This window comes from Panthera uncia, chromosome D1 (assembly GCF_023721935.1).
Source record: "Panthera uncia isolate 11264 chromosome D1, Puncia_PCG_1.0, whole genome shotgun sequence".
Taxonomy (NCBI): Eukaryota; Metazoa; Chordata; class Mammalia; order Carnivora; family Felidae; genus Panthera; species Panthera uncia.
The window spans coordinates 54,835,517-54,851,176 of record NC_064808.1 but is presented as its reverse complement, the minus strand read 5'-3'; the positions used below and the strand labels follow the sequence as shown (position 1 = coordinate 54,851,176).

The following is a 15,660-nucleotide window of genomic DNA, read 5'->3' as shown; positions in this document are numbered from 1 at the left end:
GTGGGTCCCAGAAGGGGCTGCGACGAGATTGGAGGGCGGAATCTCTACTGAGAGGCCGCCAATGATTATGCGCGGCGGGTCCCTCTTCCCCACTTCCGCTCTCAAGCTCCTTTACAGGCTGGTTTCCGGTCGGAGTGTCGGGAGAGTTACAACTGCCTACAAGACGGACGGCGACGTGCAGGAACGCGCGTCCAAATTCTCGTGTTCCACCTGTTGCTCGGTGAGCACTCTGTACCGCGTCCTTGCACTGTAAGGCTTAGCCGGCACAGCGGGGCTGCGGTTGGCTGCCGCGCTCGCGCTTGAGTCTTCTTAAAGTGGGAGACTTTAAAGTGGAAGCTGCAGGTGCCTTGGACACATGAATTTCTCTGCTTTCCTATGACTTCCTAGTCCAGGCCAGTCTCAGCCATCCCGCTGCCGACCATTTGCTTGCCCTGATCTCCAACCATGGGTCTTCCTCTTTTTCCTTCAGGGAAGACTGAAGCCAGGATGTGGTGGGGAAAGAGTACCGTTGCATTTACTGTGAGCCCTGTTGTCGCGCATGCATTTCTCGTCCATTATCATATTAATCTTTATATTAGTTGTATGAGTTCAGTATTATTAAGGAGGAAGCTAAGAAGATTGTATGGTAAAACGTGGTGTCAGGATTCGAACCTAGTTCTCTTGGCTTAGAATCCAGGGCACTTTTTCCGTACAGTAATAAAAACTTATTTATTGAAGTCTGGACATGCCAGGCTTATGTGCATTATGTCATTTAGTCTTCAACAGTCTTGTGAGGTAGATGTGAACTCTTTTTCAAGAGAGATTATGAAGTGATTTTCTTAAGGTCACCCAGTGAGTCAGTAACAAAGCTAGGTTTCCAATCTTAGTCTCTTCAAAACCTATTACCCACCTCCTTCCTTAAGTTATACTGCCTCCAAAGCAAATGAGTTTTGGGTAGGCTATGTTGGCTTAACGTGGCCAACAAGACCTTGCTATGATCAGATATTTTCTCATAGTGCCGATTTCATTTGCTATTCCCTAGTCATACAGAACTTTGAGTTCCTCTCCTGTGTCAAATTCTGTCTCAACCCCTGACCCTGCTCTTCCATTGACTACCCGTATTATTTCTCCCCATCCTTGGCTAACTCCTATTCATCTTTCAAGTCTCAGTTTAGAAATCACTTCTTCCAGGAAGCCTACTCAGCCTGTTCCTGCCATGTCTGGATTAGGTGTTCCTCTAGTGTGTTCCCAATCTTAGCTATCTGTACACACTGTGTAGTAACCTGTTTATTGTCTAGATTGTAAACTCCATTAAGGCAGGAACTATATCCATCTTGGTCACTCCTGTATCCTCAACTCTAGCATAGTGCCTGGTACATGATAGGTTCTCATTGATCATTTGTTGAATGAATCAGAGACACAGGAAAGGCACTGAAAGGTAAATTCCAATAAGGCAGGAACTACATCCGTCTTGGTCACTCCTGTATCCTCAATTCTTGCGTTGTACCTGGTACATGATAGGTACTCAATAATCATTTGTTGAATGAATCAGAGAAACAGGAAAGGCATTGAAGAGTGCTAGTTCCTTTAAAGCCTGTCATGGTGAAATTTGTTCAAAGGCTGAGGTTATTTCCCTTCAAAGCTTTCTCAAGTTCTTTCTGTAGGCTGCTTTCTGCTGGGTGCTCTGAGGCAGATGATCTTGGGAAGACAGTCTGGGCAAATCTACCTCACATTAAGTACTCTCATCTCACAGACTTATGCGCCCATGCACACTCTATGCTACAGCTAAACTGAACTCTCCATTCCTCCTGTATGTCAAACGCTACCCATATTTGGGTAATCTCCCAAGTGTTAAACTATGTTCTTTTCCAGCCATAGGAAAAGGCTAATAGGAGGAAAGGAGAGATTCATTCTTTTGGGGAGACATCTGCTGCAAAAAGGTGACATTTCACCTAATTCAAATTCTGTTAGCAAAATCCATTCAAGCTTATTTAGTGCTGTGCTAAACTTTCTCATATACTTTATGTCATTCTATTGAGTTCAAACCGTTTTACAGATCTGCTCTCTTGCCAGGCCTAGTACTGATGGCACCAATGAATCAGGCCCAATATCTGTTCTCAAATAAGCTTACACTCTGCAAGGGGAGACAGATGCACGGATAGGCTATAACAGTGCAGTTTGGTCAATGTTATTGATAGTAATGGAACCTCATAATCACATTCCTACTCTAACTTTCCCTCCATTATTCCAGAGACTCTCAAAGATGTCAACTCAAGGCCATGCTTGGGCCCGACAGGTGAAGAAGGAGGATGAGGAAGAGGATCCGCTGGACCAGCTGATTTCCCGCTCTGGTTGTGCTGCTTCCCACTATGCAGTACAGGAGTGCATGGCCCAACACCAGGACTGGCGACAGTGTCAGCCACAGGTACAGGCCTTCAGGGACTGCATGAGTGAACATCAGGCAAGGCGGCGGGAGGAGCTGCAGAGGAGGAAAGAGCAAGGCAGTGCTCACCACTGAGACCCCAAACCACCTATCCCCAGAGGATGTCCCTGAAGAAACGAGCCCAGAGAGATCATAGGAGGAAGAAGTCCTGAACAGTGGAAGTTTGGGCCGAGAGGCGTAAAACATGGGGATTGTCTGGCCAAGACTGACTTTGAGAGCCAGACAGCCATGGGTTTGGACATGACTGCTGTAAAGAGCTGTCATATTTTCATTGTGCAATCCCACACATCCTCACCTACCATGTTACACCGATATTAAATGTCAACTGATATTTGCCAAGTAAAACAAAGAGTTGGGTTAAGGGATGCTCTCTTACCTTACATCTTGGGTCAGTGTGCCAGGTACCGAGCCGATTACATGGATGTTTAATTTTAAAAGTAAATTCACAATCTAAATGTAAACTGATTACCTAATCAGGTCTTCATTTATTGAGTAATTGGTTCAACACAGCAAGTTTTTCTGAGACCTTCCCAGGTGCCAGGTACTGTGTGAATGAATAATATGATCTGATGTGATAAATAATAGGATCTCTTCTTTCATGTTTCTTAGTCTGGTTTGAGAGATAGAAATAAATAAAACAGCATTAGAACAACTAATTACTGGCCATTATATAAGTGCCTTTATCTTTCATTAGTTGTTCTGGACGTTTCATTCAGTCTAAGGAAGGAAGAAAACAAATGGGAAAATAAACATCGAGTGCCTCTTATGTGCAGACAGATACAGTCTGACCTCAGCGTGCTTCCAGCCCAGGAAACACACAATGTTGGCCTGACATTTAAAAGGCACATTTAACATAAAATACAGATTTTCAGATTTTAAAAACTGGAGAAGCTATCAACATGGAGCTTATATTCCTACTTGACAGTAATTTGCTGGAGCTGAATATGGATGCTTCTTTTAGTTGGTTATGTTCTCCAGTTGTTAACAGTTGCCATTGATTTTCATTTCCTTCCATGAAACTACATTACCCATTCTATTACTTTCTGCCTAGCCCTATGAGGCATTTGGAAGTGGGAAGGGAGTTAGAAGAGTGACTCTTGCCACAGAAGCTGGAATGCAAAGGGGCATATGCTCTCATCATCAGTTAACATTTCTTGAGCATCTATATATTGGAAGCACAAATCTGAAGTATTGTAGGCCCTAAAACTACTTTGAGTCTTTGTTGGTGACTGAGGACGAAAGAGAAGAGGGTAGAAGACAGGAGGAATACGAGTTTAAAGAACAATAAAATCCAATTAGAATGGGATGACTGGGCATATAGAGAGAGATGAATCTCTTTGGGGTGCATGTCTGCTCAATGCTGAGTCATCAGAGGGAGCAGTGTGGACTGCAGCTGTCAGCAAGAATCTCAAGGGAGTTAGTTGAGTTGAACCTTTAATGATAAAGGAGACATTACCTATTTGTAACATATGTAACAGAATACCATCTGCACAAGTAAAAAGTACCTAGAAATCAGTGAGAAAAAGCAAACAACCCAATTGAAACATAAAGAAGTTAAAGTGGTTATTAGCTATTTCTATTGACAAAAATTAAAAGTATTTATAATGACCAGTACTGGTGAGGATGAAGAACAGGCACAATCACACTTAAAGGGATAATAAATTAGTAAAGCTTTTGGAGGACAATTTGATGGGATCTATAAATACTTTAAATATTTCAGGGGCGCCTGGGTGGCTCAGTCGGTTAAGCGTCCGACTTCGGCTCAGGTCATGATCTCGCGGTCCGTGAGTTTGAGCCCCGCGTCGGGCTCTGTGCTGACAGCTTGGAGCCTGGAGCCTGTTTCGGATTCTGTGTCTCCCTCTCTCTCTGACCCTCCCCCATTCATGCTGTCTCTCCCTGTCTCAAAAATAAATAAACGTTAAAAAAAAAAATTAAAAAAAAAAAAAAATTTCAACAGCGGGGTACCTGGCTGGCTCATTCAGAAGAGCATGTAACTCTTAATCTCAGGGTCATGAATTCAGGCCCCACTTTAGGTGTAGAGATTACTTAAAATAAAAACTTAGAAAAAATTAAAATATTTCAATAGAAATTCCTTTTTTAGGAGCCCTCTTAAATATATTTTTACAAGATGTATATATACTGTTACGTTATTGCAGCATTGTTTAAAGAGTGGATAAATGGTCACAATGTAAAACTCCAATAAGAACTATATTTGCTTATATATTCAAGTCTTTTACAACAGGAATGTATGTGTTAATTTGTGTAATTAAAATAGAAATGATAGACTGTGGGTAAGGTAGGTGGGATTCTAGCAAAGGGGAAGGTTAGAAGGACCTCCTTAGCAGGAAGAAACTAAACCAGCTAAGTGTAACTTTTTTAGGACTCCAGCTCTACCAGGGAGCTAACACTGGGTGGGTCACAGGATATATCTGGGTAAAGAGGGCTCTGTTGCCACCCAAATCTGTTTCCTCAAAGTAAATGGGGATAATTCCTGTTTAATACACATACTTAGAGAATTAAATGAGGGACAATGTATAAATAGCAAATAATAAAAATTACTAGTGTATTTTGAACTATTAAAACTCTTATAAATATTATATTTACGTATATTATATATGTGTGTCATATGTAATATAAATGTTATGTTATATATTATAACGGTTATGAAGCATTTAACCCAGGCTGTTTGGTTCCATCGTTTTCTCTCAATCCCTATGATACAATGCTTTCAAATCCCACTATGCCACTTAAGCTGTGTGATTTGGGGCAAATTAGTTAACATCTCAGGATCTGTTTTTTTCTTCTGTAAAATACACACCATAGGCCTTAAAACTAATAAATGTAGACCTTCCTTATAAAGTTGTTGAATGAGTTAGAAACTGTGTGGTACACAGGAAGCATTCACTAAATGTTGCCTATTATTGTGATTATTATTGTGTGCTAGGCACTCTCCTGAGTCACATTTTCTCATTTAATCCCCATAATTCCATTAGCTCCCATTTACAGAGGAGGAAATAAACGTCAGTTTGGGGGTCAGACTTTCAAGTCTTATTCTAAAGTCTATGCTGTTCTCTGTTCTGTGGTCTCATAGTCATCCAGTGCTTAGTATAATGTTTAACAAATAGTAACTACATAGACTATGTAAATACTACCTTTTCTTTCTTTCTTTTTCTTTTTTTAGTGTTTTACTTAAAGATTAACCAGTACACATTGCCCACAGGGTTATAGATTGGCACGTTTTTTAAGTCTCTCAGCTCTGGAGCCCATAGCCATGGAGCTGTAATTTAAGGTGGTCCGTGCTTATCCCTATATAACCTATACTTACCTGTATACAGAGGCTTGGTGCCAGGGATGAGTGGAGAGACCTCTTGGCTGGGTGGATGCCACCCTTGGCTAGGCCTAGGGCAGACTCAAGAGTTGGCCCTTCCCTGCAAGGTCTTTAGCTGGGGACTTGGCCTGTGCTCAGGACAAAGGTGCACTGTAATGGCATTTTACTAGATGAGTAATAAGAGATGCCTCCCACTCCCTTCCTCAGGTAAAGTTGCGAGGCTAAGTCCTTGGGCTGCTGACTAGAAATCTAAAGAGAACTGGAGCCATTCCAGGTTGAAACCTTACACTGTCCGCTGTATAGAATGATAGAGTTCCCTACTCTGCTCCAGCAGGGACTTAAAGCTGGCAGAAGTGGGAGGGATTCTTTTCCAGCAGCTTTCTTCTGAAGAGTTTTCATTCTCTGGAGCTCAGGCATCTTTCAGAGCCTGGGCATTCTGTCTAAATGGTGAGCTAAATCTGAAATGACTGGGAATGAAAGTCATTCCAGGGGGATTTATAAGAACTAAATGAGTCATTTCAGATTCTCCAGGGAAACCAGACATTTGAAGACAAAAATGGCACAAAGATATCAAAGCACAGATTAAACCAGCACAAGACACATTGGCCAATTCTGTGTGCACTGCCTTTCCAGCAGGTCTAGTTCTAGACATACCTAGTGCTTGCGCAGAGAGCTTTCTTTCCTTAGGTACAATTTACACCCTAGAAATAGGGGTCTCTGAGCATTGCTACAGTGTTTGAATGCCCAAAATGTCCAGATTCCATTTCTTTACCTGCAACTAAAACACTCTCAGAATCCACGGCTGCCAATTTCCAGCTGCCAATTTCTGTGGTAGCAGAACAAGGCATCCTTAGCTAGAAGAAAGGGACTAAAACATGAAGCTAAGGAATTTGCTGGCCTTACTTAGGAAGACTGCCCATTCAATCCAGGCATTCAGTCCTTCTTGAAAGTTACTGATCTACATAAAGATTCATTTCTGGAAATCTCAGTGATATGCACTGACCAGGAATTGAGTAAACTGGAGCTATCTCTGGCTCTCACTGGCTAACACAGTGACCTTGGACAAGTCGGTTTCCCTGCTGGGTCAATTATCTCATCTTTCAAATGAAGACCAAAACGGATCATCCCGAAGGTTATGTATTGATGGAGCCAAAACTAGCACCCAGATGTTCTGAATCCCAATCCATTGATCTTCCATCTTGTCTCTTCTGCCTACCCCTCATGTTTTCATGGTGGTTCTGGGCACAGTTTAACGCTAACCAGGACATTGAAAACTAAAAGTATGCTGAAGGGATGAACTATTGATAGACACAACAACATGGATAAAACAGGGTAAATGAAATCAGACACAAAAGGGTATATACTGTGATATTTATATGTAATACTAGAAAAGCAAAACTAATCTGTGGCACTAGAAATGATATTAATGGTTGCTTCTGAGGAAGAATGAACGAATGTCAAGGAACTTTCTGGGGTTATGGAAGTATTCTTTATCTGGCTAGAAGTGTACTTCTAGGGGTGACTATTTTTTAAAACTGATCAAATATACACTTAAGATAGGTTGTTTTACTATATATTTTTTAAGTTATACTTAAAAAAACTCTTTAAAAAACTCTTTAAAAAGTATGCTGAAGAAGTTTAGAAGGGAAGCTAATCCAACATTTACTGAGCACTTGCTAGCCCATTGTATACATTATCTCTATCTCAAACTGCTAAAGGGATTCTTTCCACTTTACAGATCAGAAAACTGAGGTTTATGAGGTGAAAATAATTCACCTGAGGCCTTAAGACTAATAAGTGCAGAAACTAGGAATAGCCCAAGTTTGTCTGACTCTTTCCTTTATAATAAGTTGTCTCAGGGAGGGTGGCCAAGGTATTTTCAACCTAGAGCCAGAAGACTTGCATTCCATTTGATTTCACTGCCATGTGATTCTAGGAAAGTCCATTTCCTTATGGGCCTCACTCTAGAGAGTCAAATGAAGCTTGTCATTGTAACTCTGAGGTTCTAGCAATCAGAATATCTCCCATCCTTCTTGCCAGGATAAGACATTAGGAGCAATTTCCACTTATTTCAGGGCAGACTAATGAGTAACAAAAGCTCTTTGACTCTGGCAAGAGGAAAAATCAACGAGGTCAGTGACACAAGACTCCAAGGTGACAGAACCCAGCTGCCTCCTATTTACGAGATAAGCCTGACTCATCCCTCCATGATGTAATGGAAAGGGATGGACTGGGAATCAAGAGATCTAAATCCTGCTTCCAGCTCTGCCAATGAGGTGCCCAGTGACCTTGGGTAAAGCACTGCCTTTCCTTGGCCCCTAACCCACACCTGCTAAAAGAGAGGGTTAGGCTGGCTGGGTCCTAATGTTCTTCAGCTCTAATATCTTCTCAATTTATGAAATCCTGTGTCCTGCTTCCACAAATCAATAACAAGGAAAAGTGGGAAACTGAAAAGAAATGCTGTTTTCCAGGTTCCTAAATGGAGTCCATATGATAGATATGGGGACAGTGTGTGTGTGTTTGCAAACATGTGTTTATTCATCTTCTTATCTTCATGTCACTATACATCCCCCAAATTTACACTCATCGTTAGCAACTTCTCTTTTATCTTCTCTAAAGGAGACTCAGCAATGAATAATTCTACAACCAAAATATCAGTCTTCACCTAAAAAATTCTGCCCACACTCCCAGTGGGGTTCACTTGGAAGTACTAGCCTGCTGAACCTCCAATGGGAATTCAGTGAAGCATTTTAATTGAGGGTATCTGCTCTCTTGACAGCCCTCCCTTAGGGTTATACCTTGGAAGGAAATCTTGAGTTTCTTCTTACTGCCTTTAGAGACCAAGGCAAAGAAACCATAATAACATCAGGACTGAAACTGTTGAGTTTCAGAAAAGTACCTGCAATGCTAAGACTGCTCTGGGCTCCCACAGATCTCTGTGTAGGAGTATCCCACAGAAGCGAGGAGAAAGATCTGCCACTTATTAGCTATGTGACCCTTCAGGAAAAGGAAGTCACTTCATCTCTCCAAACCTCAGTTTCTCCATGTATAAAACTGGAATACTATCAATCTCAAGGATAATCTTTATAAAGTACATAGATATAATGAGGGCTCAGTAAATGTGAGATACACCCATGCATACTCAGACACACCACTCACACATAACCTTTTCACATACACAGATACCCATCCACATGCACACTCCTATACACACCCTAAAAGACTGGTGTAAGGATTAGCGCTCATTTAGTACCTTGAGCAGGGTCTAGCTCAATAAATGATAAGCTATTATGTACAAAAGTATGAACGAACTAATGTTCAAAATAGGAAAAACATTAGAGGTCACTTAGACGAATGGTTCTCAAAGAGGTAATCCTGGGGGGCCTGGGTGGCTCAGTCAGTTAAGCATCCAACTTCGGCCCAGGTCATGATCTCATGGTTCATGAGTTCAAGCCCTGCGTCAGGCTCTGTGCTTACAGCTCAGAGCCCAGAGCCTGCTTTGGATTCCGTGTCTTCCTCTCTCTGCCCCTCTTCTGCTCATCTCCTGCTCAGTCTCTCAAAAATAAATGTTAAAACAAAAAGTTAACCCTGGACCAGTAGCATCAGCATCACCTAGGAATGTGTAAGAAATTCAAATTATAGGCCCTCATTCAAGATCTACTAAGTCAGAAAATCTGGGGGTAAGAGCAGCAATTTATGTTTAAAAAAGCCCTCCAGGTGATCCTGATACACACTTAAGTTTGAGAATCAGTGACTTAGATCAGGGATTGACTGTTTTTATAAAGGACACATAATGAATGTTTTGGTTTTACAGTCTGTGTCGCAACTACTCAGCTGCCAGTGTGAAAGCAACCATAGATGACATGTAAATGAGTGACCATGGCTCTGTTCCAATAAATAGGCAATGGGGTTTTAGAACTAGATATAGGTGGTAGTTGTATAACATTGTGAATGCATTAAATACCACTAAATTGTTTGCTTTAAAATGGTTAATTTTGTGGTTTGTGAATTTCACCTCAATGAATTACTTAAAAAAAAAAAAAAAAAGCGCGGGTGCTGGGGTGGCTCAGTTGATTAATCATCCAACTCTTGATTTCAGCTCAAGCCATGATCTCACAGTTCATGAGACTGAGCCCCTGTGTCAGACACACTCACAGCGCGGAGCCTGCTTGGGATTCCCACTCTTCCTCTCTCTCTCTTTCTCTCTCTGCCCCTACCCCACTCATGCTCTCTAAATAAATAAATAAATAAATAAATAAACAAACAAACATTAAAACAAATAAACAAGCAGGCAGTCAGTGGGGCTTGGCTCACAAGCAGTTTTCTGACCCCTGACCAAAATCAACTTTAATTCTTTGTTTAAACCCACTCCAGGTAACCCTAATTAGCAGTTATGTAACATCTGCCTGAATATGACAAGTCACTCACTGCCCCACAAAGCGATTTTTTTCATTATGGACAGACCTTGTTTCTATCTGGAGAGCTTTTTTCATAAGCAAAACCAAAAGCCCCGTCCCTATTCCTTCTACCCAAGTTTACTTATGATCCTCTGTTTCACTAAAAGACTCAATGCCAGATTGCTTTAAAGAATGAGATCACTGTAACTGGAGAAATATTGAAGGGAAGTATGTTTTTGTGCTAAAGAGAAAATAGAATCCCTTAAACATACTCCACAGGGCAGCTGGCTGGCTCAGTCGGTGGAGCATATGACTCTTGATCTTGGGGTTGTGAGTTCAAGCCCCACACTGCTGCGTGGGTGTAGAGATTACTTAAAAATAAAATCTTAAAATAAAAAAATAAAAGATATTCCACAGGATGGACGGACTTCTCACATACGCACGTGTCCACCAGCTGCAGATTTTTATTAGATGAAGGATGTCTTAGGTTGGCTCAAAGGAAAGTGGTAATCAGCAACACTCCTCCATATAAGAGAGGAGGCATTCCTGGCTAATGGGGATGGGTAGTTACAATATCTAAAGGATCTTCTTAATTTTGACCACCCAGGAAGCTCTTCCCCTTGGCACTCAATATCACCAGTCCTGGCTTGAAAGGGTTTGCAATGAGCTAGTTCAACTTAGCCAACAGTTCTTCCAGTTCTGGCCGAGCTTTGAACCTTCCTTTGAAGTCTTCTTCAGTGTGCTGGGGAGAAGAAAAAGAAAGTAAGTGGGAATTACTACAGAGCTTTCAGTTATTCATACATACACAGCATTAAAAAAAAAAAAGCAGGGCATCTGGGTGGCTCACTCGGTTAAGCATATGACTCTTGATTTTGGTTCAGGTCATGATCTCACAGTTTGTGGGATCAAGCCCTGAGTCAGGCTCTGTGCTGAGCATGGAGCCTGCTTGGGATCCTCTCCCACTCTTCCTGTCCCTCTCCCCTGCTCGCACTCTCTCTCTCTCTCTCAAAAATAAATAAATACACGTTTAAAAAAGCCATCAGACAGCTCTGTAGAGAATGATTCAGATTCAACTAACTTTTCATGAGACTTATATTAGAGACTAGGGATTCTAAGTTGAATCGGACTTCCTCCCTGCCTTAAATGAACTTAAGTCTGGTGAGAGAAGACAGACATATAAAGAATTAATGTCAGAATGCTGAGTATCTCATTAGAAGCATTTAAAGAGAGGCAATGCCCAAATTCTCCATCTACAACAGGAAAGACATAAGGACTGGAATATTTAAGTCAGCATGACCAGCACATTTTCTCCTGTATACAGATCTGTGTGAAACCTGAATAACAAGAAGAGAATTAACAAGCATGGACTCCGAACAAGGAGAGCTGGATGCAGCAAATTGCATCAGTCTAAAATGACCTGATGTATCTGTGTCATAACAAGGCTTGTCTTGGCATATGGACCCAAATACTCAGTATTTAGGCTGAAGTTCCTAATGTTTTCTAAGTTTTGCATGCCAAATTTCCTTCTGATTGGCATTCTTTCTTCAGTCAGGCTACAGTCAAGCCTTAAAGGTCCAGGAAACTCTTCTTTAAAGTACATTTCCTAATTTGTGTTCTGATTAATTAGACTGTATGTAATCTTAAATCATGTTATTTCTGCACACAACTATGGGTTCACCCCTAACACCAGGATACTGTGATGGAGTTCTGCTCCTGTGGTCCATAAAGGATCATCCCTGATCCATTGGAAGAGGCAGGATAATGACCACAGTTATACCAGTCTGCAAACCTTTCCTGTTTATTATCTGGGCTAAATTACCCACATTTCTGTCTTGTTTCTAAAGCCAGATGCTCTTATCTATATTGAACACAGGTGGGCCACCAGGGGGCCTCTTCTCAAACTAGCACATACCTCCTTCACTGACAATCTGACTCCTTCAGGAAGATTGCTTTGGATTATTTCCAAGAAAATCTCTGCAAATGTAGCACTCAAACCGCTGATCTGCAAAGGAAAGAAGATGCTCTAAGAGAGGGCACTGAAAGCCAGGTGATTGGGCAGACATGGCAGGAGCTCAGATGTCAGCTTCAGCAGAGCTACAGGGCCCTTGGGTAGAGGATTAACACCCAGAGCCAGTTTCAGAGCCAACCTCTACAGGATTCCTCTTGCCATCAAAGTGTCTGCTTGCCAACATAGTAGTCATGGCTAGTATCTCTCCTGCAGACAATGGATGTCATAACTGGACCAAGAGGTTATCAAGTCCAGGATGACTTTCTGATTCAACTCAGGTGTACCCACATAGACTGGACTAGTGTCAGACCCTGTGCGGAGAATCCAGAGGCGAATCAGATGTGTAGGAGAAGGGCATGCAGGGGGCTGCAGGAACCCACAAGACAAATATCTCCTAACCTAAGGAGGTCAAAGACAGCTTCCAAAAAAAAGGTAACTTCTAGGTGGAGTCTTGAAGAAAAACAGGAGTAAACTAGGAGAATTCAGCAGTAATAGGGAGGGTTTTCAAAGCAGAAGAAATCAGTAAAGTGTGGTTGCATCACACAGTACTAGGGAATTAAAATGAGTTCCATGTATGGCTGGAATGAATGGGGTGAGAAGAGGAAAAGCAGGAAGAGAATCATAAAGGTATTTAGGCACTAAAGAGATCAAACTTTATCCTATGGGCCTCAGTGGCAAGATAGATCTTTCTTAAGATCTGTATCTCAAATAATTTATTTCTGACAATATTTAAAGAACTAAAGATTGTTAAGTACTTAATTTTTAAAGTTAGCATAATAGATTTAAGGTGTTACTACCTTAACATTCTGTTACGGAATGTTATATTACGGAACATATATTACGGAATATATACGTCTTGTTGATATACTTCTTGAGTGGGTCAGAAAGGGGTGATGTCCATACACTGGAATATTATTTGGCAATAAAAAGGAATGAAGCATTAATACCTGCTACAACATGGATGAACCTTGAAAACATGCTAAGTGGAAGTAGACAGACAGAAAAGGCCATATATTGTATAATTTCATTTAAATGAAATGTCCAGAAGAGGTAAGATCATAGAGGCAGAAACAGATTTGTGGTTGCCAGGAGCTGGGGGGGACAGGGAAAGAGGAGTGACTGCAAATGGGTAGAGTTTCCTTTCGGGGTAATGAAATTGTTCTAAAATTGTGGTGATGGTTGCCTAACTGTGAATATATTAAAATCCATTTAATTGTACATGTTAAATGGGTAAATTGTATATGAATAAAATTCTCAATAAAGCTGTTAGGGGGCATCTGGGTGGCTCAGTTGGTTAAGTCTCCAACTTTTGATTTCGGCTCAGGTCATGATGTCACTATTTGAGATCAAGCCCCACATCAGGTCCTGCACTGACAGCAGGGAGCCTGCTTGGAATTCCCTCTCTCCCGGTCTCTCAGTCTCTCGCCCTCCCTCTCCTCCCCCTGCTCACAAGCTCCCTCTCTCTCGCTCTCAAAATAAATTAAAAAAAATAAACTTAATAAAATTTTTTAGTGTTTACTTTTGAGAGAGAGAGATAGAGTGTGACAGAGGAGGGGCAGAGGGAGAGGGAAACACAGAATTGGAAGCAGGGATCAAACCCCCAAACCGCAAGATCATAACCTGAGCCAAAGTCACAGATTCAACCAACTGAGCCACCCAGACACCCCTAAAAAAATAAACTTTAAAAAGCAAAACGTCAGTTCCTCTACAATTGGTTTTATATATGCTGAGTGTAGGACACCTGTGGAATATCCCAGTGGAGAAGTCCAGTAAATAAGTGGATATCAGGTTTGAAGCTCAACGGAGAGATCAGGACTGGAGATGTTATCTAGGGGTTATTAGTATATAACCCATCAGGACTGGGAGATATGTATCAGGGGGTTGTCGGTATATTATGATGGCCACTGAGACCCGGGGAATGAGTGAGATTGCATAGAGGGAAGGTATTACACAAGGAGAGATGGAAGGATCAAGAACTAAAGCCTGGAGAACATCATCATTTCAGGGGGCAGGCAACAGGAAGAGAAGGGCATGGCAGAAGGAGAAAAAAATAGAAGAAGAACCAGGAGAGGCAAATACATTTCAAGTTTCTCCCAGAGTGCCTACCTGAACCACTCGCTCATGGGTGGTAAGAACTGAGTCCAAGAACATTTTGCTGCCTTGATCTTGCAGCCGCAATACCTCCATGGTTTTGGTGGGCATCGCATAACTATGGGAAGGAAGAGTCAGCTATGAGGAGGGTTCCTTTAAGTCAGCAGCACCACTTGAATCAGGGTGGTCCCTGAGTACAGCCACTCCTGCAATGCAGTGACTCCTGGAATCTAGGGCAGTTTATCTGCAACCAAGGTAAAGTAAGCAGATCCTCTTAAACCTCCTCCAGAAACCTCTAAACTCCCTGAAGGAACAGACCATGTGTAATGCCTTTCTGCATCCCTAGTTCTTGCCTGATAGAACATTGAATAAAATCTGGTGATTAATAACTATTCACTGCTACTAAAGAAAAGCCAATTCTAAAAGAATTAATCTCATCACTTTGGAGGCTAACCTTGGGTATTTCACCTCTTCTGGAGAAATGAGGCATGAAACCCAACTGTTTTAAAAGAGCAAAATTTCTCAACCTCAGCACTATTGACATTTTAGACCAAATAATTCTTTGTTGCGGGGGGGCTGGCCTATGTATCCCTAATCTCTACCCACAAGACGCCAACAGTACCCCCCTGAAATGGTGACAATAAAAATTATCTCCAGGGTTACCTGGGTGGCTCAGTTGGCTAAACGTCTGACTTTGGCTCAGGTCATGATCTCACGGTTTGTGAGTCCTGCGTCGAGCTCTGTGCTGACAGCTCAGAGCCTGGAGCCTGCTTCAGATTCTGTGTCTCCCTTTCTGTCTGCCCCTCCCCTGCTTGCTCTCTGTCTCTCCCTCAAAAATAAACATTAAAAAAATTTTTTTAATAAAAAAAATTATCTCCAGACATTATTAAATGTCCCCAGCTTGAGAAATACTGTTGTAGAGACTATGCTGGCTATAATCAGCTTCAGCAGATCTACATGCTGCAGTGAAAAGAACACTGGATTTAGGGTCAAATCTTGGCCCTCTAGCTTATTAGCAATATTTACTAAGGCAAGTTACTTGTCTCTGTCGGCCTCAGTTTATTCCACAATAAAGGGGATTATAATCTAGGTCTAAATTAATAGACGTGTGAAGATCAGGTGTGGTGATAAAATAGGATCGATGGCTACACAGAAATATGGTATTAGTGTTATCTTGTCAAAAAGGTCATCAAAATGAAGATAAATGGAATAATAACAATAGAATTCCTGAATTTTCATGCCAAACAAAGCTTCATCGATTGATAGCAAGGGGCATGGCTCTCTACGAAATGAATAATGGAAATAATGGAAGTGGATTAGAGACATGATAGTCCTGGATTTAAATGTTGGCTCTGCCCCTTATTACCTATTTGGCCTTGGACAATTAATTCAGTTTTCTGAGTCTCAGATTCTT

At 41.6% G+C, this 15,660-nt stretch overlaps 2 protein-coding genes across 2 annotated transcripts in view; one reads left to right on the top strand and one right to left on the bottom strand.

Moving 5' to 3' along the window:
• Positions 1 to 12: 12 nt before the first annotated feature.
• On the top strand, positions 13 to 5,221 carry LOC125937459 (cytochrome c oxidase assembly factor 4 homolog, mitochondrial). Its single transcript, XM_049652178.1, has 2 exons — positions 13 to 220; positions 2,231 to 5,221. The coding sequence occupies exons 1-2, from the start codon at positions 62 to 64 to the stop codon at positions 2,495 to 2,497; spliced, it is 426 nt and encodes a 141-aa protein (XP_049508135.1). The 5' UTR covers positions 13 to 61; the 3' UTR covers positions 2,498 to 5,221.
• A 5,372-nt stretch (positions 5,222 to 10,593) lies between these two features.
• The window catches only part of MRPL48 (mitochondrial ribosomal protein L48), a 68,359-nt gene continuing 63,292 nt past the window's right edge, over positions 10,594 to 15,660 (bottom strand). The window contains exons 9-11 of the mRNA XM_049640491.1: positions 14,262 to 14,364; positions 12,060 to 12,149; positions 10,594 to 10,889 (exon numbers count right to left, since the gene is read on the bottom strand). Coding sequence (XP_049496448.1) covers positions 10,815 to 10,889; positions 12,060 to 12,149; positions 14,262 to 14,364 — 268 coding nt within the window. The 3' untranslated portion in view covers positions 10,594 to 10,814. The remainder of the gene's footprint in view (positions 10,890 to 12,059; positions 12,150 to 14,261; positions 14,365 to 15,660) is intronic.